Raw genomic sequence first — 24,512 nt, forward strand, 5'->3', positions numbered from 1 at the left:
ATGGAGGAATACACAATGATATTGTGATGGACGTCATAAATTAGCATGCCAGCCCCCATTTTTGTACTTGCATATTACTGAATGTCATACGTGTGATCTTTCTATAAAACCTAGCCCTATAAGTCAAAAGTCGATATTTTTATTGAGCATATCATCTTTTCATTCTCAAGTCCTTTAATTTTAGTGGTAAGTGTATGACTATGATCTTCTTTGATTTGTTTCTTTGATCTTTCCTCCGTGTATAGGGACACTTGTTTTGTATTTTCATGTCCCTTTAATCCAAAGAGTCTGCTCTCATTCTTTTATTATTCCCCTTTTTAAGGAATTAAGAACAAAAAATATATATGATATACATTGAATACATGCAAGATTTTGGTTTTTGTACTGTATGGAAATGTACTATAATTTATTCATTTCCCATCCTTAGAAGATTTTATATAAATTCACTGCCCCTTTGCTTCCAACCTCACTCGTCCTGTTATCACTGTGCAATTCAGCGTGTGCCTCCTTATTTCATCATTTGCCACCAGGAAGTAAAAATGCCATTTACTGTGAAAAAGAGAATGCACACTTAAATGGCAAAACCGAAAAAAAAACAAAGTCAAGAAGAAAGACAGAGACAGGAAACTTGTCTAGGACTTGTGTAGGATGATAAAATAGATGTCTGCGCTGATGAGCATTATGATCCACTAATCGGGGGGGGGGGGGGGGGGGCTCTCAGGGCGCCCAGGAACCCCAAATGATAGAATTGCTCATAAATCTTCTATATAAGACAGACATGATTAGCTGATATTGAACTGAACTGATATAAAACTGAAGTCAGATGTCAGATTTCAAGTCAAATCGATGAGTGCCAAAAGTTACCTAAGGGGGATAAGGGAAAGAATGTTTATAAATGAGGACCAAATCCTAACTTAGGTTGTAAGATGTTATTAAACTCTATCGGCCCCCAAATCGGGAGTAGTCGGTGGTTAGTATACTATTAGCAAAAAACAAAATAAAACAAAACAAAACAAAACAAAACAAAACAAAAAACAAAAACATCAATAATGATAAAGAGAAGTACAACATTACTATTTTAATGCATTTTACAGGTTTTTTATATGTCGTCATTTATCTACATTAAACAATCTACCCTTTGGTAAACACGATGTTTAATAAAATATTCTTTTGGTATGTACATTTGTCTTTCTTTACTAAAAAGAAAGTACAGACAAATCAATAATGCAACTCTTCTCCAACTTCCTTCAGCAGACATAATGTTCATAAAATAATCATTTACTGAATGTCGAGAAAATTGATTGATATTGACGGGTAACCTGTGAGCCCTTGAAATTACATCGTCAGTGTCTCTTAAAATGAGGAAAGCCAAGTTTGTTTGTTTTTTAATCATCTTGTAATCGGAGTAAAGACGATTTGACCATGTTGCTGCATGCAAATCCTGTTCTTGGCTTAAAAAAATAACAACAATTGGTCCCAATTTCCTTCCTTTGTGATAAAAATACATTTCCATGATAACCAACTAGAGGCCTCATATAGGCGCGCTCAATATCCTCATACAAGTGCAATAAGTCTCCGACTTGGTAGTTTCGTTCTTTCTTTCTGTATAGGGCATCGTAGTGATAAACGTCAGTGCTTCAAGTCCATGAATGTATTGTTCGACGGAGTACCTGGCAGAAAGTATCCTCATAGGTTTCATATAAATGTCATTACCTGAATTACCTGAATTACCTACGATGACGCCCTGTAAGTTGAAAACTTGTAGAGGGCCATTCAAAGGATTTAATCCTGAGCCTGATGAGATCCATGTGTTGTACTTTATCCACGGAATAATCAGCTAATGCAATCTGGATGAAATTTGTTATGCTTCTGCTTCCAGTGATCATTGAGCTTGGACTTGAAGCTATTCAATTCAATTTCAATTCAATAGTGTATTTATTTCCATCATTAAAAAAAAAGAGAGAAAACGTTGACATAATCCAAAGTGATACAATTTTTTTCGATTTTTCTTACACTCGTCTGATAAAGGATTTTTTTTTTCAAATACAATATAAAGTATATGCACGAATCATGAAAAAGAAACAATGCACTTTGGCATGGCAACAAAAGTAGTTAATAAGCACAATGATGGAAAACAGTGTTCCACTAAGAAGCCAAGCTTGTAAGACGTGGAACACTGGAACAAAACAACAACAGCACCAATTTGTTATACCAATAAAACATATTCATTTTAAATTCTTCTATATACTATTGTGCCTTTACTCATTGATATATGATGCAGATATTATGAACTATACTTACTAAAATATTAGAATGCAAACATATCGGTTTTTATGGCACAGACACTATGGGGCCAGGTATGCCAGGAAAATTGAAAGGAAGATATGCAATCGGCCGCAAAAAAACATAACGACAACAACAACAACAATAACACAAAACACAGAAATAACAGAACTTGAGGAAATGCACTCAGACAGATACTGGACAACGAAGAACGAGGAAAGAGGAGCAGGGAAGAATAGAGAATGAAAAGGAAAGGGAAAGGGAGAGGGATGGAAAAGGTCTGTGGACACACTACAAAATCTCAAGGACAAGTGAAACATGACGGTTTTTTTTTCTTTAAACAAAATTAACTGGTATATTTAGAAAACAAATATCTTTTAAGTTTATACTTAAATGTAATTAACTTCACAGATTCTTTTAAATCATTATCCAAGCTATTCCAAAATCCGGGTCCCCTATAAACAAAATAATGTATTTTGAGTGTGTACAGTTCTCACTAAGGGAAGATGAAATTCTTTAGATTGTCTCGTGGGATAGTTTTGTATGTGCGGTGAAATAAAGAATAAAATATTTTGGGTAGATGGTTGCAGTTGTAATTAAACATGAATTGACCAAGTTGAAACAAATACAACTCTTTTATTTTCAGAATTTTGTGTTCAAGGAACAGCTTGTCAGTATGTGCTCGGATATGAAGGTTAAAAACCATTCTGAGCGCCATCTTTTGCAGAAGAGAAAGTTTATCTAACAATGTCGAATATGTATTCCCCCAAGCAAGAATTCCGTAATTCAAGTACGGCAATACCAAACTTGAATAAAGCGTAATCAAAGCCGAAGAAGGAAGAAAATATTTCAATCTATTCATTATGCCTATGTTACGTGCAATTACGTTACAAATATTGTTTATATGACACTTCCACGATAACTTATTATCAACACAAATACCTAAGAATTTAGTAGACGAAACCTCCTCTAGGGAAGTAGTGTCAAATACAACACTACCGTGGTAATCTATCTGAAGAATTACTGAAAAATTTGTACTTAGTCTTCTCAATATCCAGTGATAATTTATTTGCATATATCCATTGTGAGACATTTTTCAATTCATAATTCACTGTACTAATTAAAGTATTAGGGTCAGGGTGGGAATAAAAAAGATTGGAATCTTTAATAATAAACAAATAATATGTAAGAGAGTTTATCTGAAGATCTATAAAAATCATTAATGTAAACTATAAATAACAGTGGGCCTAACAAACTTCCTTGAGGAACGCCACATTCGATTTTCTTCGTAGAAGAATCAGAACTGTTTACATGTACATATTGAAATCTGTCAGATAAATAGCTCGTGAACCATTGTAAGGCTTTTCCCCGAATACCATAATGGGATAACTTCCAGAGAAGTATACCGTGATTAATCGTATCAAAGGCTTTGGAAAAGTCAAGGAAGATTCCTATTGTATGTGAAAATGTATCAAGTGCATGTGTAATCTTTTCCACAAAGGTAAGTAAAGCATGGGAGGTGTTATGATTTTCTCTGAATCCAAATTGAAAATTCGTAAATATATTACTCGTATTAAAAAATTTTACAGTTCGGGTATATACTATTTTTTCCAGAATTTTAGAAATTGAAGTTAATAACGATATTGGTCTGTAATTATTAACATCATTCTTCTCCCCTTTCCTATGTATAGGTATAACTTAGGCAGTCTTCATCTGATTTGGTACAAGCCCAGTAATAAGTGATAAACTAATAATATATACTAAAGGATCTATTATTTGAAGAATTATATTTATCAGCAAGTAATTATCGATTTCATCACAACCTAGGCTTTTCCCTTCTTTCAAATTATGGATAATATCAATAACTTCTTCATTATACGTAGGGTCCAAAAATATAGTTTTAGGATTATAGGTTTATCTAAAAAATCATAAAACACTTTATTAGATGAAGGGATACTTTGTGATAAATTTTTCCCAATCGATGCAAAAAAAAAAAAAAATCATTAAAAATTTCGGCCATGCCAGCAGGTAAATTGCTTGAGGTATTACCCCATCGTACTTCTGAAATATTAGATACATCATTAGATATATTTGTAACATCTTTTATTGTTTTAACAGATGTCGCCTCGACAGCATCTGTACAAAGGCTATTCCAAGTATTTACTACTCTCTGACTGAAAGACTTCAACATTTTACTTATTCGACACCTTCCTTTACAACTTCAACTTGTGACCGCGTGTAACTTGATCATTAAGGACAAAGAGAACAGCTGAATCAAAGTCTTCCATACCATGCAAAATTTTGAATACTTGAATCATATCTGAATGTTCACGACGATACTCTAGGGATGGAATCCCCAAATACTGGAGTCTCTCAGGATATGACAACAATTTAACCTCTGATATCAACTTTGTCGCTCTCTGAACAGACTCTAGCTTTTTTGCATCACTCTTTGAAAGTTCATCCCCCACACAAGAGCAATATTCCAAGAGTGGTCTAACAAGGGCCTTAAATACAGTAGGACAAACACTTCCCTAGTCAGATGAGTAAAAGTCCTTTTGATCAGACGAAGAACTTTATTCGCCTTTGCAGCTACTTCGTGTACATGAAGACTAAAATTGAGGTCAGGAGAAAAGTACACCCCGAGATCCTTTTCCTCTTTCACTGTCTCAATAACCTCAACATTATCGTAGTTATCATCTGAATGCATCTATTATTGACACCGAGGATTTCTACGACCATGGTGCAGAGCATGACATTTCCCGTGATTGAATTTGAGCTGCCATATCCGGGACCAGACCTCAAGTTTGTGGATGGTATCCTGCAGTAACTGTGTATCAACGGGGTCACTATAGTTGACTACCCGCATTTTGGCATCATCTGTAAACAATCTCATATTACAGTCGACATCTTCAGAAATATCATTGACAAAAATTAGGAATAGTACCGGGCCTAGAACACTTCCCTGTGGAACACCACTACGGACTGCCCTCCATGAAGAAGTCTCACCACGGACAATTAACCCTTTGTATCCTATCGCAGAGAAAACCCTCAATCCAGCTTAAAGGGATAGTACAGTATTGGTGGTGATGAGAATTGGGCTTTTAACTTTTTGCGAGATACCAAGAAAACACTTATGATATAGTACAGAGCATACCATTTTAAGAGGAATTCAAAGTTTATTTGATGAAAATCGGGTTTGGAATGAATGAAACATCCAAAAACAAAGTAAAACAAAGCAATCTTATTAAAGTGTGGGTCCCATACTTTATAGAATCGCTCTATTTTGGATATCTCAGCCATTTCAAAACCAATTTTCATCAAATAAACGTTGAATTCCTCATAGAATTACATGCTCTTTCATATTTCATAAGAGGTTTCTCATTATCTCACCAAAAATGTTAGAAACCTGAAATTATATCTCAACCAAAACTGTACGATCCCTTTAACTCATTCCCATCGATGCCGAGGTGTTTTAGCTTGAGGAGAAGCCTCCTATGGGGTACACGATCAAAAGCGTTAGAGAAGTCTAAATAAAGTACATAAAAACTGCCACCATTGTCAAGGACTCTTGACCACTGTTCCATACAATCCAAGAGTGGAAGAGAACATGAGCATCTGGAACGAAAATCATACTGTACACTACTCAATAGATCATTATTGTCAAGATGCTTCATAATATGATCTCGAACAATGGATTCCATAGATTTACAAACACATGATGTCAGACTGACTGGTCTTCCTAAGTGGACACAGGGTTTTAGGTAAAAAGCTATAGAGTCCGTACACTTCATAACTGAAGTTTTGGTATTCTTTTCACAACAGTTACAACACTAATATATTTTACAATAGTCTTTATACAACGATACGTGGAACATGAAGCATAGTGGTAAGCATTAGACCCATTTTGACACTTTTTTGTTTGTTTGTTTCTTTATTTTTGAGAGAGGCCACATTGTCTAATTGTCCATTGAAATCTTGAAGCAAAAGAAGGATTCCACAAAGTTATTTTCCCTCTATGAAAATAACACATTCCTTTGACTTATTACTGTTATAAGTAAAGGGCGATAATTTCTGACAGTTGTGAGTCAAGTGCAATTTTTACTTTTGTACTTTGGCGGACAAAACGAATGTGCCCACTCATGCTTGACGTTTCCCTTTCTCATCGAACTACTGCAGTACTAGGTTGATAGCCAATCAAAACGGATTTAATTTGATATATAATACAAGGGTTTTACATATACCAACATCTTCTATGAAAGAAAATGGACTAGAAACATTTTTCCCCCTGAGTGTGTGTTGATAATAAAGTAAACGCCGTCCTCTGCGTTCACGTAAATAATATTGTATTTGCACTACAATATATATCGCGGTTTTTTCATTGTAAGTGTTTTTGTTCGTAAAGGACCTTTATCTTATGACTGCTCTTTTTCGTTCTGTTACAGATTATTATTGATCGATGAAAATTACATACTCTCTAAAAAATTTCGAGTGAATAATTCACTCCTCGGAAGGAGTGAATAAAATTTCACTCAATTAAGAGTGACTTTCACTTGTTGTCGAGTGAATTTCACTCTTGTAACGAGTGAAATTTGTGTGAAACCCATTCGCCGAGTGAATTCCGAGTGAAAATTAAGCCGAGTGAATTCCGAGTGAATACATAATTAAACGCATTTGGCTAGGCCAATAGAAATTGAGAATTCCCCTGTCATGTGTTTACTCTAAGCCAATCACCAGCCGCAATTTCCCCTGGCTTGGGCGCGGCGCGAGCAGGTTTACCTGAACAGCGACGCGTCGCCTATGCGTGGACTGTGTGCAATTGCGTGGACTGTGTGCAATTGCGTGCTGTGTGCTAGCTGTGCGTGTACGTGTATTATGCATAGGATCACAAATTTACGTGCGTGTAAGTGCAATCGTGAGAATCTGAGCCTGGATGTCGTGATGGACGTGAGAAAATGTCTGTCTTCAAATTGAGTGGGGCGGAGATATTATGCACATTTTTGAAGGTAAGCAAACTATAGATCAATCTAATTATAACTTGTTGAATGTTTTTCAGCATTACGGGCTAGTCTAACGTTATACCTCTCCGTAAACGACCATAAGTAAGTTACCTTTAGGGTTCTATACGAATAACCCCGGGCCGCCCGTGGCACAGTTAGCTATATGGGGCTGGTCATACCATAGAACACCTTACGAACAGCTAGAATCCGAGGCCGAAACTCAACTGGTACACACTAGTGTTGGGATCTAATAATACGTTGAGTCTTTAGACTTTGGTTTAATTGTACACGTTGGGATCTAGGGCTTGAACTATTCAAAAAAAAAAAAAAAGAGTGATGAATGAAACGTTGGTCGTTAGCCATTGAATTGACATTCGTAAGCATAATATCATCACATAACTATACACAGCCCAGTCGCTGTACGTAGGTACGTCTTAATGTACAGCGACTGGGCTGTGTATAGTTAATAATAATAATAATAATAATTGCATTTATATGGCGCTTCATACTGACGTTTCTAAGCGCACTTTTCTACTCATACAAATAGATTAGAAAACACAATAACATTAACAAAATCAGCATTAACAGTCCAAAAGAAGAAGAAAGAAAAGAAAAGAAAAGAAAAATACATGTGATACAATGGTACAATAATTGATAACTGTGTGCGCCTCCAGGAGAAAAAAAAAAATTACAACTGATTAAACAGGTGAGTTTTAAGAAGAATTTTAAATGATTCGACAGATGAGGCATTCTGAATATACAGAGGGAGTTTATTCCAAAGAGTGGGAGCAATGGAAGAGAAGGCTCGGTCACCATAACGGGTTTTTGTACGTGGGCCATGAAGTAATTGGAGAGAGGAAGATGAACGGAGGGGTCTGGCAGAAGAGGAGGAGCGGAGAGAGACTAGGTTTTGAAGATATATGGGTGCAAGATTACGTGTGATTTTGTACGTCAGAAGTAGGATTTTGAAAGTAATACGGGAATGGACTGGAAGCCAATGTAGTGAGCGGAGAACAGGAGATATATGGTCATGTCTCCTACTAAGGGAGACTAATCTAGCGGCTGAATTTTGGATACGTTGGAGAGGGGATATGTGAGAAAGAGGGAGGCCGGCAAGGAGGGAGTTGCAGTAGTCCAGATAGGAGGAGACGAAGGCATGGACGAGCCGCTCAGCTGATGATTGATCAAGCAGACGCCTGATCTTCCCTATTTTGAAAATACCCCATGATGCAGACTTACAAATGTTTGTGATATGGTGTTTAAGAGTTAAGTGTTTGTCCAAAGTAAAGCCAAGGTCTCTAACACAGTCAGAGACCTTAATAATCCCATCCCGAGTAGTTAGATCTGGTAGAGGAACTGTGCTCCTAAACTGTGATGAGAAATGGATGAGTTCAGACTTGACTTCGTTCAGACGGAGTCTGTTGGCAGTGGACCAGGCTTTGATGTCGTTGAGACATTCTCTCAGTGAATTAACAGCAGCAATCCTATCGCCAGGTGACATAGTTATGTAAATTTGAGTGTCGTCAGCATACATAGCGTAGTTGACTCCATGATGACAATTGATGATTCTGGTGAGTGGACCTGTATAGAGGAGAAAAAGAAGGGGGCCGGCAACGGATCCTTGCGGAACTCCGCAGCTGATAGGACTAGGACGTGAACAGGTCCCATTGATTATCACCCTCTGTGTGCGATCTTGAAGATATGACTTGATCCATTGGATGGCAGTGCCTGTGATGGAGTAGTCATTACTAAGTCGTTGTAGTAGCAACGTGTGGTCGAGCGTGTCAAACGCAGCCGAATAGTCAAGAAGAAGAAGAGCAGCCTCATTGCCCTTGTCGACAGCAAGAAGGAGATCGTTGAGCACTTTCAACAAGGCAGTTTCTGTTGAGTGGAGGTTGCGGTATGCTGACTGGTTTGTAGGAAGCAGATGATTACTGTCAACCCAATCCTTTCAAGAAGCTTACTCACAAATGGCAGATTGGCAATTGGTCGGTAATTGCTCAGGACATCTGGATCTAGGTTCGGTTTCTTCAACAGAGGGGAAACAAGAGATGTCTTGAAAGGTATTGGAACTATACCCGATGACAATGATGTGTTAATGATGTTTTTAAGAACCGGAAGCAGCTCATCAAGGTACTCTTTGAGCAGCCAAGTTGGAAGAGGGTCCAGAGTGCAAGATTTTGGTGGAGATAGCATGATGAGACGTCGAAGCTGTTCATCAGTGACCGGATTAAACTCGCTCAGGTTGCAGTTCAAAGAGTTCTCAGGAGCCTGGACGGATAACTCCAAATGGTTCACGTCAGATACAAAGGAAGACACAATATCATCGATTTTCTTCATGAAGAACATACTGAACCTGTGCGCCAGTTCTGAATCAGATGAGTGTTCAGGATAAATAGAAGAGTCAGAAGGGGTGGACAGTTTCTTCACGAAGTTGAATAGTCGTTTAGAGTCAGCATTCGCGATCTCTTTTCTCAGGTACTGGGACTTTGCATCGGTAATCAGACTGTAGTACAGCTCACATTCTTGACGATACAGGTCCATGTCAGACTGCGTGCCGGACTTCAACATGCGACGTTCAGCACGACGCCGACGCCTCCTGGCCTCCCTAATCTCATCAGAGAACCAAGGGGCATTGGGTCTAATTGTCACAGTCACGGTTTTAACAGGGGCATGCTTGTCCAACAGATTACTCAGCATGTCATTATACATTGAAATTGCTTCTGTAGGACAAGATGTACACTGGGAAGTCAACAAAGCCTGTTTAATATCATGGCGGAAAGAGTTGGTGTCAATATTGCGAAGCTTCCTAAAGCTAACTTTCCTTCTAGGGTTTGGTGGGCTTTTAAGATTAATGGCGGAAAGAATGGCGGAGTGATCAGATGGCAAAGATGGCAATACAGTGATATGGGAAATAATATCTTCAGATTTCCTACTAAAGACTAAATCAAGTGTGTGGCCTGCTTGGTGAGTGGCACCCTTAACATGTTGATGAAACCCAAAGGCTTCAACGGCATTGAGAAAAGACTGAGCGAAACTATCAGCAGAATCATCTACATGTATATTAAAGTCACCAAGAAGAATGGTTGGATGAGCATCAACAGCAGCACCCTCGAGGAGAGTTAAAAACTCATCAAGAAAGACGTTGCTGGTAAAGGTGTGACGAGAGGAATGGGGTGGGCGATAAATGCAATAAACCCGAACAGTAGATGAAGAAGTGAGATGAATCGTGAGATCTAGCAGTTCAAAAGACAAAAATTTGTGTGTGTCATTGACAACACAACGCGCAGCAGACCTATACAGGACACAGATACCACCTCCTCTAGATGTCTTTCTGGGATGATTGATAATATTGAAATTTGGAAGGGATAATTTCAATTCAGCAAGGGTAGGCTCATCCCTCTGGTCACCTGAAAGCCATGACTCAGTGATGACTAACACATCAATATCATTATCTATAATCAGAGTTGACACTGCATCGACTTTATTCGTCAAGGATCTTGCATTCCATAGACCAAATTGAGACCCACTGGAAGCATCACAAAGGGACTGTGACCTTGGAATCCTCCGCCTGCGGCGTCCCCTGTGAGTACGCCGCTGCTGCGCAATTCCAAGATCACATACCCTTCTCCAAACAGTCAAAGGAAGTAGATGACTGGGCTTCCCATTAAACTGATGGAGGGCATGTACATCATATGTAATACGATTCGGTTGAAAACTACTGCAATACTCATTAGCATGTTGCATTACATCGACTTCAGTACATGGACCTGGGTTTGTTTGAATGTCACCGGACAGTAGGATGGCTAACTGAAAACATGCACATGTGTTGCTATAGTATGCAACAGGTTTACCACAGTGTCTGACAAGCCTGTGAACAGGAGAAAGTAGACTGTGATTACAGTTACAAGCATCAGTTGGCAGCATGAATACATGGTTCACGTTCAAGAGAGATACAATCAGAGGTATACAAAAGAATAGATTCCAGAGACGCCAGATCTTAATCCCCTCCATTGCTGTGGAGGTGATGCTATTGACATACACATGTGAACGGTGTGACAACAAAAGATGCTATTGAAAGTACAAAGCAAGTACACATACAAGATGCATGAAGCAAGTGTACAACACTGGGCTGGACACTGAAAATGGCAATACAGAGTAGGCAACAGTATCAAGATACAAAATTCATCTGCTTAAATATACAGCTAACTTACCAACAAATTGACTGGAAATGGTCTAGCAAGATCCTTGACACAAACAGAATACAATATAAACAACCATACTGCAAAAATGCAGCAAAAACCTGGTAAAAGAGACAATATAATCAGAGCCCTAAATGAGTGGGGCTACCTATGGAGGCGCACACCAAGGCATCACACAGAGATTACTGTGGTCGAGTATAGAGATCGAACTTTAACTGTTACTAAGCTGTGCTAATTAAAGCAATAGATTAGAAGCGCCTAGCGCCAGACACGTACTCTACATTGCTATTGTTGAGTTGACAGCCGAATCACTGACACTGGTCTGTGTTGCCAGATGAGATGGTGATCTCGATCAGTACGGTAATAAAGAATTGTGAAATTTGGTGATTTATGATTATTGTTCATTATATACACTGTATGTAGTAAAAAGGACTTTTATTTGCCGCTACATTCGAGCATCCAAACAGCTGGGAGAATACCACGTACACTAGCTCCCATATGTCATGTGTCGTGATCATCTACTACTGTATTAGGAAAGATTAAGAAGTATGATGCGTGTACTGTTCGTGTTAAGTGTTGGTCCACTGTGACATCACACTTCTAGCTGAAGATCAGCGTGCTCACACATCATGGAGATCGATCCCCCTTGTAGCAGACGATGACTGGTACTATTTTCAACATTGTTTTTTTTTAATGAAAGTTACAGGTGACCTTAGGTACCGGTATTGAAATTTGGCAGAGATCGTCTTTGGGTCTTTAATTCTAACATTAAATATGCTGATGTAGCTAAAAAAGTAATTAGGCCTACTAGCTTTTGTATTGGTGCTCACTTAGTATTTGTGTGGACAAAACAACTGCATAATTATTGCCTTGTGGAAATGAGTTCTAAATCCATTTCTGAACCTTGTGTTTTCATATTTTCCTCCAGATAAAGACGTAGACATGACAGCTCTTTGGGAGTGATGGTGATTTAAAGGAACTCGGTGTAGGGGTCATCATTTGGAGAACAAAGACAGATATTGATAGCTGTACAGTCTCTGTCACACGAAGAGGGTGCAGATCACCAGATTGCAAAGTATCAGATGTGGTCATACAACGACTAGCCATTGAATTCAGGGTTGACGAATGCTGGAAACACCGGGCCAACATCAGCGAAGGAGCCTCTGAGATATGGACTTCCATTGCATTAACCCTGCTGTAAGCTATTCTGTTGTTTTCCACTATGATTAATGAAGGGAGACTAGTTTGAAATTGATTTATATTTATTTTACATTCTGGAGTCTTAATAATTACATAAGAGGCTACATTAAGAGACTGAATGCTTGGTTGGTTTTATTTTGTTTGAAGAAAATTAATGATTTTCAAGATACTTCATGGAGCAGTTTTGGAGCTGTCCTTCCCTCTGAAAATGAATGTCTTGACAGGTTAGTACTTGTATTTAAGAAAAATGTGTACCCTGTAGGCCTACTTGCCGTATAAACAGAAGTGAAAACCATGTTTTGGTCAGTCTTGAGTTGTGTAAGTAGAGCTGTTGCTTATGTCAAATATGTATGTTAAATGATTTTGCTCTTCAAGTTTATAATGTTAACTGGAGGAACCTACTATCCTCATGCCATTTCTATTATTCATAAAACCATTAAATTTTACTTATTTGCCCAGGAATTCAACACACACATCACTTCAAGGGGGAAGAGATACTTCAAAAGCTGAGGGAAGGAGTTCTGACTGTTCCGAGGAGACATCTGCACACCCAGATCATTGCAGCATATTTGTTGTTGAAAATGGAAGCAGAAATCTGTACAGCGTAAGTTCAATTATTTAAAATATTATTATTATTCATATATTATATTATCATAATTATTGAAAATTGGTCTGGAATACCAGGTTTCCATTGTCATGTCTTGTACTACATTTCCATCCAATATATAACCATGTAATTTGCCTGTTCATTTTTTTTTTTTTTTTGGTCTTCTCAAGTATAGAGAAAAGCAGACTAAAATTTGCCCCCCCCCCAAAAAAAAAAAAAAAAAAAAAAAAGAAAGAAAGAAAGAAAGAAAGTAGAAGGGACCGGTAAGTATAACATTGTTAATGAAGTGATGGTTATAGATTTAAAAATAAAGACTGGTATACTTGTATGAGACATGTAAACAGAGTGTACATGTACGTACAAGACTCCACGCTGACTTATTTTCTTGGTAACCCCATCGGGCCACATGTATATTGATTTGATAATAGTCCTAATACTTATGATTTAATCATCACAATGATTAATAAAAAAGTGGGAGTTGATGTGCCATGAAGTTCAATGGATAATCACATCTTGTATAAATTTTTCTACTAACTGTGCACATTCACACTTAACCTATCTGCATGAAATTTTCAAGTAGCAATAAATGTACTTGAAACAGTGGTACTGAATAGCAATAGAAATTAATGCCAAGAAAAAAAACAGCATAAAAATAGTTCAGCCCCTTAAAAGATTAAAATGAGGGCCAAATTTTTGATGTTATATATTGCGTCCTAGAATATGATTAACATTCTTCTTGCTTTCTTTTCAAATTCAGATACCAAGTAGTGAGCAAAGGATGTTGTAGCCAAGGCTGTTGCAATGCAGTACCCCACTTTGAGAGACACCACACAAGGTGCAAAAGGACATGTAAGTTTATACTCGTAAGTTTATGTGATCTACAACTTTTTTTAGCCCTCTTTAGCAGAAAGCTTAAGTGACATACCTTGTAACATGGTATCTTATTCATCTAGCTTGCAAAAACTTCAACATTTTCAACTTTTCTCAAGAGCTAGTGGACAGAATTAAGCAACCAAACGAGGAGTTGATCATCCTTGTTTAGTTAGGGGGCAAGGACCCAAAGTTTTTCAAGTTATGGGCATGACCCCCCCCCCCAAAAAAAAAAAAAAAAAAATGGCCTTCACAGGGAAATTGCATCTATTTCTTAATTAACTCATTGTGCAAATATACAGGCAATGTGGGGAATTTTTATAATCTTTGATGTACCTTCTCATAGATGTCTAATAAAGTCGTGTGCAGATTGGCCTGATTCCATGACTTTGGTTCGATAAACGTTAACTTCAACGTAACGTAATGTAACTTAAGTTCCAACATGACAGTTGCGCCGTTCATTTATAATAAATCTATTCTCGTTTTCTTCCATAAGAATGCCACTACATGTATTTCTACTGCTATCAGATCTTCATCAGTTATAGTCAACTCTGTGCCAAAGTCAAATTTGTTGAGACTCAAGAAAAAGCTTTGACTTACAATGCATTCTTATATTTCAGGAGTATACCTGTATGGCAAGGATCATGGATTCATTGAGTATCGTTTGAAGACCTTGAGGAGCTATGGCACCACTCATCACCTCAGGCAGAGAGAGAGAGTAGTTGCAGCTCCCACCAAGCCCCTGACCGAGCACCATTCCATCGTTAGATTAGAAGCCCAATGAGAAGAGACAGCTACCATCGGTGTATAGGTCTAAATACCCTTGCTTTTTCCTCTTTTGAGATACAGTATATGCTCCTCTGATGTTGGAACTTACATTCTTGTTGAAGAGTCAGCCTCATCAGGCTCAGTGGTAGTTTAGCATGAAGCTGTTACCAGGATGTACTGCAGCACTTCAACATTAAAAGTAGAACAGGGCTCGCCGGTGAAAAGAGTTTGTTGCATAGAATGTGTGATTGTTAATGCTTTAAATTGTTGATTGTTGTATATACTAGTAACTGAAAATAGTTTTGACTTATAAAGTCAAGAAAAAATCTCCTCTTCATGGCCACATGTTAATCAATACATTCATCTGTAAGGTGTTCCAAGCATATGAAAGAATGTTTGGCCGCACACAGCTTGGCATTCCGCATGATACGAATCTGGTTGCGCTCATGATTAAGCACCCCCTTCTCCCCAGGCAATTCTGACTGGCTTTAATAAAACCTTTTTATAGTCTAATATTCAAGAGAGAAAACTGTTGACAGACACTCGTATGTATTTTTTTTCTTTCCCTCATTTTTTTTTTTTTTTTGGGGGGGGGGAATGCTTCAAATAGCAGCTAAATAGTAGAATCTTCCAATGGTCATCCATGCTCTTGGGATGAAGATCATGTCTCCATGTTGTGATTAAGTTACCACATACATTTGTCACCCCTTTGATTAACAGTGATGCAGTACAATATGCATGTGCTCAAATTTATTGCATCCATCTTCTTTGGAGTAGAGGGAAAAATCTTTAAAAAAAAATAAAACAAAATTGATGGGAATCATTGATCCCTAGGGTTACGGGACCCAGAGTTATTTTGTACATTTTCACCTTTATGTAATTGATGTACCGGTACTGTACTTTGAAAAACTTGTGGGTAGAAGCTCAATTGGTTCAACTTCTTTTTCCATGAAACATCTGCAGCCCATCATTGATAAATCCACGGCATTAGAGTAGATGGAGCCAAATAGATTAGTTCACTAATGTGCCAAGTCAAACTTATGGATAATTCTTCCCTTGACCTCATAACAAATTATTAAGATAACCTGCAACTGACAATCATATTTTGTTATAGAGTGTTAGCAGTGATGTCACAATTGCCCACCATAAGGCTGCGTTTACATAGAAGTATACTATTTGGGTATTCGGGGGTCGTTTTCGAGGGCACGCGAATAGCTTGAATCGAATGATAGGATTTCCTAACACCGGTTCACATAAGAGGGCACTATTTGAATGTACCGAATAGCATAGAATAGTGTAGCAAAGTGGGAATCGAGCTTGTTCGATTTTCCTGCAGCGTATACCGTCTCACGTTTATGAAATAATGACAATTTTGGTCTGGATTTGCCCTTTAGCAAAAATAAGCATGTAGACTGACATTCTGATGCAGTTTAGAAATTGTTAATAAGATTTGCTGGGATGTAGGAGGAAGAAATCCTCACTGCATGGGATGGCAAGTTGACGGTGAGGGTGATGGTGTACTGGGTGCCCGAATAGCGAATAGCGAATACCGTATACCGTATACTTCTATGTGAACGCAGCCTAATGAAGTCAATTGCCTAAACTGACTAGAAATCAAGACTGCATACAAAAGCTGCAGCAATGTTTACTTCAGGGAAACCTAAGACAAAAGAACACCTTTGTTAGAGAGGCATGCATGAATGAATATTGATCGCCTTTGCTATGGCAGCCACCATTATGGTGGCCAACATGACGTCACATGAAATCACTCTATAAGAAATTCAGTTTGCATGCATTAGTTGTTGCTACATCTGGCAAAACTCGGAAGGATTACAAGTGTTCAATATTGTACAATGATGCCTTATTTAGGTGAAGAAGATCAATGATATGATACATGTTGTGTCAACTGTATTGATTGCAATTCTTTTTCCATAAATAGTAGGCCCGGTTGAGGGGGGGGGGCCTACGAGCCCTCCTCCCCTTTGACATTCCATGCCAAATTTCATGAAGGCATGATTATTTGGGGGGGTTATTGATTGTAATCAATAACATAAATATTTTCATGCTGGACGTGTCGCTGACAAATTTCATTGAAAAGGCAATGAAAAACAAATAGTAAGAAACAAAGAAATACATGAGTAAATAGAAAAAAATAGATACTTCAGAATTTTTTGATGGCACAGTTTTTTTCTCTGTAGCAAAGTGGGAATCGAGCTTGTTCGATTTTCCTGCAGCGTATACCGTCTCACGTTTATGAAATAATGACAATTTTGGTCTGGATTTGCCCTTTAGCAAAAATAAGCATGTAGACTGACATTCTGATGCAGTTTAGAAATTGTTAATAAGATTTGCTGGGATGTAGGAGGAAGAAATCCTCACTGCATGGGATGGCAAGTTGACGGTGAGGGTGATGGTGTACTGGGTGCCCGAATAGCGAATAGCGAATACCGTATACCATATACTTCTATGTGAACGCAGCCTAATGAAGTCAATTGCCTAAACTGACTAGAAATCAAGACTGCATACAAAAGCTGCAGCAATGTTTACTTCAGGGAAACCTAAGACAAAAGAACACCTTTGTTAGAGAGGCATGCATGAATGAATATTGATCGCCTTTGCTATGGCAGCCACCATTATGGTGGCCAACATGACGTCACATGAAATCACTCTATAAGAAATTCAGTTTGCATGCATTAGTTGTTGCTACATCTGGCAAAACTCGGAAGGATTACAAGTGTTCAATATTGTACAATGATGCCTTATTTAGGTGAAGAAGATCAATGATATGATACATGTTGTGTCAACTGTATTGATTGCAATTCTTTTTCCATAAATAGTAGGCCCGGTTGAGGGGGGGGGGGGGGCCTACGAGCCCTCCTCCCCTTTGACATTCCATGCCAAATTTCATGAAGGCATGATTATTTTGGGGGGTTATTGATTGTAATCAATAACATAAATATTTTCATGCTGGACGTGTCGCTGACAAATTTCATTGAAAAGGCAATGAAAAACAAATAGTAAGAAACAAAGAAATACATGAGTAAATAGAAAAAAATAGATACTTCAGAATTTTTTGATGGCACAGTTTTTTTCTCTTTCATTTGCTATGGACGCTAGAAAGAATATTTACACAAAAAACAAAAAATGTGCCTTTTTGGAACTTTAGTTATGGCAAATGGTCTGATTTCATGCTCAAATTAGCATAATTTAGCCAAGTGACTTTTTTTGTAGTTGAAAATCAACATTACAGTTTTGTAAATTATGTCACAGGCAATTTGTGTGTGGATTTTGTAATGATCGCACGGTTGATGGCCGAGGTCTGGGGGGTTTCAGGGAGGCCCCCCTCTGGCTCTATCATCTACATAAATACCCCACCTAAAGCCTACTTAAAGTCAAGACCATGCTTCTCTGATCGAGTATGTTTAGGTATTTGTGCAATGTACTTGTAGAGCATCACTGTGTTACATGACAGAGGATCCAAACTTGATTAACCATGCAGTATTGAAAATTTCTGTATTTTTGTCAATTTTTCAAAGCAATCACAATTCCTGGTACATGTGTAATTGTTTTTGTATTATAATATAGATAATGGTGACTATACTTTGCAAGTCTTTTGTAGCTTATCATTGAACATGCAATAATTATATTCACTTGTAGTCGAAAATTAAACATGTTCAGGAAGGGTACTTGTCAAATTTTTCACTTTTGCACAAACTTTATGAATTTGGCATATTTTCGGGGAAATGTGTGATGCTAATATTTGAAGAGTTTGTTCGCAAAAACCGATATGTCCATTTTTGAAGATTTTGAAGTACGGTCTCTGTCATAAAGTACAAAATAATACCTTTTGAATTATACACATGTATATTGGTCACTACATATAAACGTACATTTTTGAAGTTATGATCAAAAGAAGCAAACATTTTCTTATTATTCTCTGTATTTTTCTTGACCTTTAATCGCATATATCTCCATTTGGCACATATGGACTTATCAGTTTTTGCAAACAAACTCTTCATTTGTAGAGCTTTGGGAATGACAGCTAGAATAGCATATTTACAAGGACCTTGTGATGATTATGGTGACAGTTGTTCTTAAATGATAAAAATATGTATAATTATTATTGGCCAAATAATTAATGGAAACCAGATACTCAGTCACATGAAGACTGTTTGTAATGGTGTACTGCTCTGTAGTTGAAGTTTTTAAAGAGGTATATTCCTTTTTTTGTCCCCGCCGAACGAGTTCGAGCAGGGGACTATGAAACGGGCTCCGTACGTGTGTGTGTCCGTCCGTCCGTCCGTCCGTCCGTGTGTCCGTGTGTGCGTCCGTGTGTGATCAAAATCTTCAATTTGCTACTTCTCTGTCATTTATGAGCCAATTTTGATTCTGTTTGCTTTATATGATAGCACTACATGGGAGCTTTGAAACTTCTACACAGAATTTCAGTCGTGACCTTTGACCTTGACCTTTGACCTATATTGTACATTTTGCTACAAAATGCTACTCCTTCGCCATTTCTAACCCGATTTCGATTCCGTTTGCTTTATGTGATGGCACTAGGTGAGGGCTTCAAAACTTCTACACAGAATTTTGACCTTTGCCTTCTTTGACCTTTGACCTTGATTTTTGACCTATATTGTACATTGGCTACAAAATGCTACTCCTTCGCCATTTCTAACCCGATTTCGATTCCGTTTGCTTTATGTGATGGCACTAGGTGAGGGCTTCAAAACTTTTACGCAGAATTTTGACCTTTGACTTCTTTGACCTTTGACCTTGATTTTTTACCTATATTGCACATTTTGCTACAAAATGCTACTTCCGGCGGGGACATATATTACGCACCGCGTAATTTCTACTTTTCCTTGTTTTATTTCAGGTGATCCAGTGGACATCACACATTCATTTAATATAGAGAATCAGCTCATAAAAAAAAAACAAACATATCATGCGTAGCATTTAGTACATTGTCTTCTTATATCCCCCTCAATGCTACTTAAAGAAATAATAAATTAATAAGAAAGAATGAAACAACAGCCAATTGGATTACTAGCTTATATTTATTCAGTTTCATGTATTGATCCAGCTCGGGTAGGAATGACTTTCAAAACTGGAACACAAAGTTGGCAATGCACTGGGCTACCAGTGGTGGATCGTTGGCTTCAAAATACATGCATTAATATTAACAAATATCTATATTATGAACGTTGCTTGCTGCTTTTGTTTGTATTAGTTTCATTGGTATTCATTATTCCAGAAATGGCTCCAGACCACCTAGATTATTCCCAAATTCATCACCATTGTCACTTTTTCTTCCAGAGTTGAATAACTAGTGCACTGAGTGCTGTGATAGAGATGTGTGCTCATGTAGCGTGTAATTCCGTTTGGGATTGAAAAAAGATTGAAAAAGGATTGAAAAAAGATTGAAAAAGGAGTGAAAAACCTCCGGAGTTTAAGAAGAGTGAAATGAATAGGAGTGAATTGAGAGTGAGAAAGGAGTGAAAAACGACTGACAAAAGAGTGAAATACGTCAGGAGTGAATTTAGAGTGAGAAAGGAGTGAACATCCCACCAAAAACATTTCCGTCTTTTTTCACTCTCTTTTGGAGGGAAATTTCTGTTCACTCGAAATTCACTCCACTTCTAGTGATCCTTGACGTCACTACCAAGGGGAGTGAAAATCGAGTGAAAATTCACTCTTTCTTTTTTAGAGAGTATTAATCGATAACTGCGATGTGTATTTAATTGACACAACTTTGCTATCGCTGAGATGTGAAAGAAAAAAAGCAAGATAGTATGGAGTGAGCAATCTCTAGATATATTGTACTTTTAATATCAAGTTATCATTATCAGAGATCTTGTCCCACATATGGCACTGTCTTTATTTTGTATACCTTATAGGATTTCATGTTTCATTTGTGTTGTCCTACATACACAAGTACCCTACTCCGATACGTTGCTTGTGTTATATTACTGTAATAGATTCGTGGACATAGTTTCTACGTTTATGGATTTTAGGGGATTACTACATAAATGAAATGACACTGAACAGACAGATAATATGTACTAGTACTTATCCCTGAAAAAAAAAATAAGTAGAACTCCTGAAGAGTATCTGAATAAACAGTGCTGATTTCTTCACGTCAAATGGGAGGTATATAGGAGTAACATAATGCTCCTTAAATACATGGATATATATATTTTGTAGTTGGAACAGAAATGCTTCATGCAATTATACGTAACAAGTACTGTCAGATATACTAACACAGATATTTTTTCTCTATTCTGCAGGATACGCAACGAAAGTATGGCCTATAATCAGCATATTTTCATCACAGTTCTTCTGCATGGTAAGATTTAAAAGGCTCTCTGAAACTTCTTTCACTTCTCTTCGATTAATTGTCTATTCGTGTTTGTTTAATTCGTGTCCGCATCATTAAGAACGATGTAAAGATCATCATTGTTTACGTTATTAGCGCTCTCTATTTTTGTCGTATTTTTTTCATTCAACGATATTCTTTCCTATGGAGGATTCAATGTACGTAAAAATAAAATCTTAAATCAATGAAAACATCGCATTACAGCTTCATGCTCAGTATTTCCATTCTTCATAGTAAGTGCATTTTACCTCATATTTCTTCCATCATCCTTTCTGTTATTTTCTTCTCCCTGTCTTTTTTTTCTAGCAGTAACATTTACGACATCGGAGCATCTGCTGGAGTCTGCGGTGGGTCAAAATGTGACACTGCAGTGCCCCTTAGGAATTGATGACAATGTGGCTGTGCGTTATTGGGATTACTCACACACAACAGAGCCATTGTCCGAGTGCAAGAACAAGACTTTAAATGAGCTTGTTGCCGTATATCCATTGAATGATGCAATTATTACTCACGTGACACAAGACTTGAAACCCAGACTAACCCTACTGGCCAACTATGATCTGTCAATTTTGAATGTCTCTCACCGCGATGCCGGATGCTACAAATGTAGCCAGAACTCATATAATGACCATACAGTCATCGAGGAGTTGTTCATTCTTACCGTAAAGAAAAGGAACGATTCAGGTAAGCACACTTTTTTGTAATGTTGTTTTAGTTGAATTCGTACTGATGTATTAATTTTTTGTTCGTATCATATTATTATGTGTAAGTAAATGTGTGTATAATTAGTTTTATTGTATGGAGTTTCGACTATTGTGATTTTTCATGTGAAGTTGGACCCCTCGGAAGAACATCACGGCCATGGACGCCGAGCTGAGCAGGGCAATCCATCAGTTTTCCTTTAGTTATATATTCCAGTTGTATTGTATCATTTTTGTTTTTGTGATTTTACGGTGAATAAAAAGACTAACAAACAAACTAACACTTAAATACCTTTTTATACATGTAACGTATCAATGCTCCTACGTTTGTGTACCTGTGTGTTTGCAAATTTGTCTTTGTTAGACATAAATTCAAGTGGATGAATAAGTTCCTTTCTCATGACACGAATACGTTTATGACTGTATCCGTAGGCCCTGTACTCCTCTGTCGTTTGTGTTTGCTGTTCATAGCGCACGTTAATCGCATAAAAGTACAGTCCGTGTATCATTTGCGACAATAACGAATGACTGTCTTGACACTTTGGCAGACTTTTTGTAGTTTATCTCTCTCCTATGGAAAATGTATCTTATCTTCTGGAATCATCATATTCTCAGATCTCATTTTCTGGAATATATATGTATATATATATATATATATATATATATATGTATGTATGTATATATATATATATATATATATGTATGTATATAATGTGTATTGGTCTTTATTTTTTTCTGATTCGTTTAAGTGTCAATCAGTTTGCGTTGTCTGAATCATTCCTTGGCCTATTTTTTCTCTTTTTTTTTTGTTTTTGGAATTGTCAGAAGAGTGTTTGACATTTCTTGTTCATGTTATATTTGTTTTTTTCGTATTCCCAAATCTCAATCACTAGCATTGGATGCGGCTTCTGATGTTTCAGTTCAATCTGAATCGGGTCAAGATGTAACACTTCAGTGTTCACTGGAAAATGCTGACAACGTGATGGTGCAGTACTGGAAGTACATACACTCGGCAGAGCTCACGTGCAGGAATCAGAGCTACAACGATCTTGTGACTGCTTATCCAGCAAATGGTACATTTGCATATGGCGAACACGTGACGCATCAATTCAAATCCCGACTTATCGTGAAGTACGACTTTTCTCTGTTACTTTCAAATATCACCCTATATGATTCGGGTTGTTATCTCTGCAGCCAGATTTTGAAAACCGGGCAACAAATTTTTGATATCACGAAGATACTTAACGTGACGAAAAATGGTGATTCAGATAACAACGGTAAGTGTCATTTTCTCTATTTATTTATTCTCTACATTTTGTCTGTTAAGTGCGTGACTGTGTATATAACTTTCCATATCTACACATGTGTGTGTGTGTGTGTGTGTGTGTGTGTGTGTGTGTGTGTGTGTGTGTGTGTGAGCTTTCACTGACCTACTGCAATGCATTATTCTTTGTGGTGGCTTGTCACATCTAAATTTTCGGCGAAAAGTAATGATTTCAGTTCATGTCACCTCGTCCTGGAAATTGTGTATCAAACAACGATATTTTCAACTGTCCGTGCTGTTTGTCATTGATCTGGTAAATGCATATCGCCTCCCTATGTTTTTTTTTTTCATTTTTATGCCTCCGCCACGAAGTGGTGCCGGAGGCATTATGTTTTCGGGTTGTCCGTCCGTCCGTCCTTCCGTCCGTCCGTAATGAATTCTGTGGACAAGGTAACTATCAAAACCTGTTGAGGTATCCTAATGAAACTTGGCATGTATGTGTATTAGGGGGTGAAGTTGTGCCTATCAACTTTTGGGTGCACATGGTCAAGGTCAAAGGTCAAAAGGTCAAGGTCAAATACATAAAATTTCACTATTTCCACCATATCTATTGAATGCCTGAAGATATTTTCTTGAAACTTAGTGTATACATGTATTACCCAATTAAAATTCTCTGGTGAAAGTTTGGGTCATGAGGTCAAAGGCCAAAGGTCAAAAGGTCAGGGTCAAATACATAAAATTTCACTATTTCCACCATATCTCTTGAATGCCTGAAGATATTTTCTTGAAACTTAGTGTATACATGTATTACCCAACTAAGATTCTCTGGTGTAAGTTTGGGTCATGAGGTCAAAGGTCAAAGGTCAAAAGGTCAAGTAAAAATATTAAAACTTCTTTTTTTTTCTCCGTACCTTGGAAAATTGTTCAAGGTATCTTCATGGAACATAGTATATACATGTACTGACTGGAAGTGATTATCTAGAGAATGTAGGGTTCATGGGGTCAAATGTTAGGGGTCAAAGGTCAAGTGCAACACTTCAAAATTTTACTATTTCCCTCATATTTATGCAATGCCAGCAGGGTTATTTTTTTTTTACACTTGGTGTATGCATGTGTAACCTAATAGAAATTCTCTGGAAAGTTTTTTTTTTAACTTCTTTTATTGCCTCAAAGGTCAAAAGGTCAAAGATCAAGTGAAAGTGCTGAACTAACTTTTTCCTGCATATCTCGGAATT

General features: G+C 37.5%; 1 protein-coding gene and 1 long non-coding RNA gene across 2 annotated transcripts in view; both read left to right on the forward strand.

The window, feature by feature from the left end:
- Positions 1-24,512, forward strand: part of LOC139710729 (uncharacterized) — a 37,190-nt gene that overhangs the window by 8,696 nt on the left and 3,982 nt on the right. Inside the window, exons 2-4 of the mRNA XM_071622646.1 lie at positions 21,224-21,282; positions 21,622-21,996; positions 22,907-23,290. Coding sequence (XP_071478747.1) covers positions 21,240-21,282; positions 21,622-21,996; positions 22,907-23,290 — 802 coding nt within the window. The 5' untranslated portion in view covers positions 21,224-21,239. The remainder of the gene's footprint in view (positions 1-21,223; positions 21,283-21,621; positions 21,997-22,906; positions 23,291-24,512) is intronic.
- Positions 12,383-15,026, forward strand: LOC139710730 (uncharacterized). Its single transcript, XR_011709475.1, has 4 exons — positions 12,383-12,682; positions 13,145-13,289; positions 14,050-14,141; positions 14,783-15,026. It is a non-coding gene; the product is annotated as an uncharacterized lncRNA (long non-coding RNA).

Source organism: Diadema antillarum, unplaced genomic scaffold, assembly GCF_040938485.1.
Source record: "Diadema antillarum isolate AM-2024a unplaced genomic scaffold, OU_Dant_1.0 seq00001558_RagTag, whole genome shotgun sequence".
Taxonomy (NCBI): Eukaryota; Metazoa; Echinodermata; class Echinoidea; order Diadematoida; family Diadematidae; genus Diadema; species Diadema antillarum.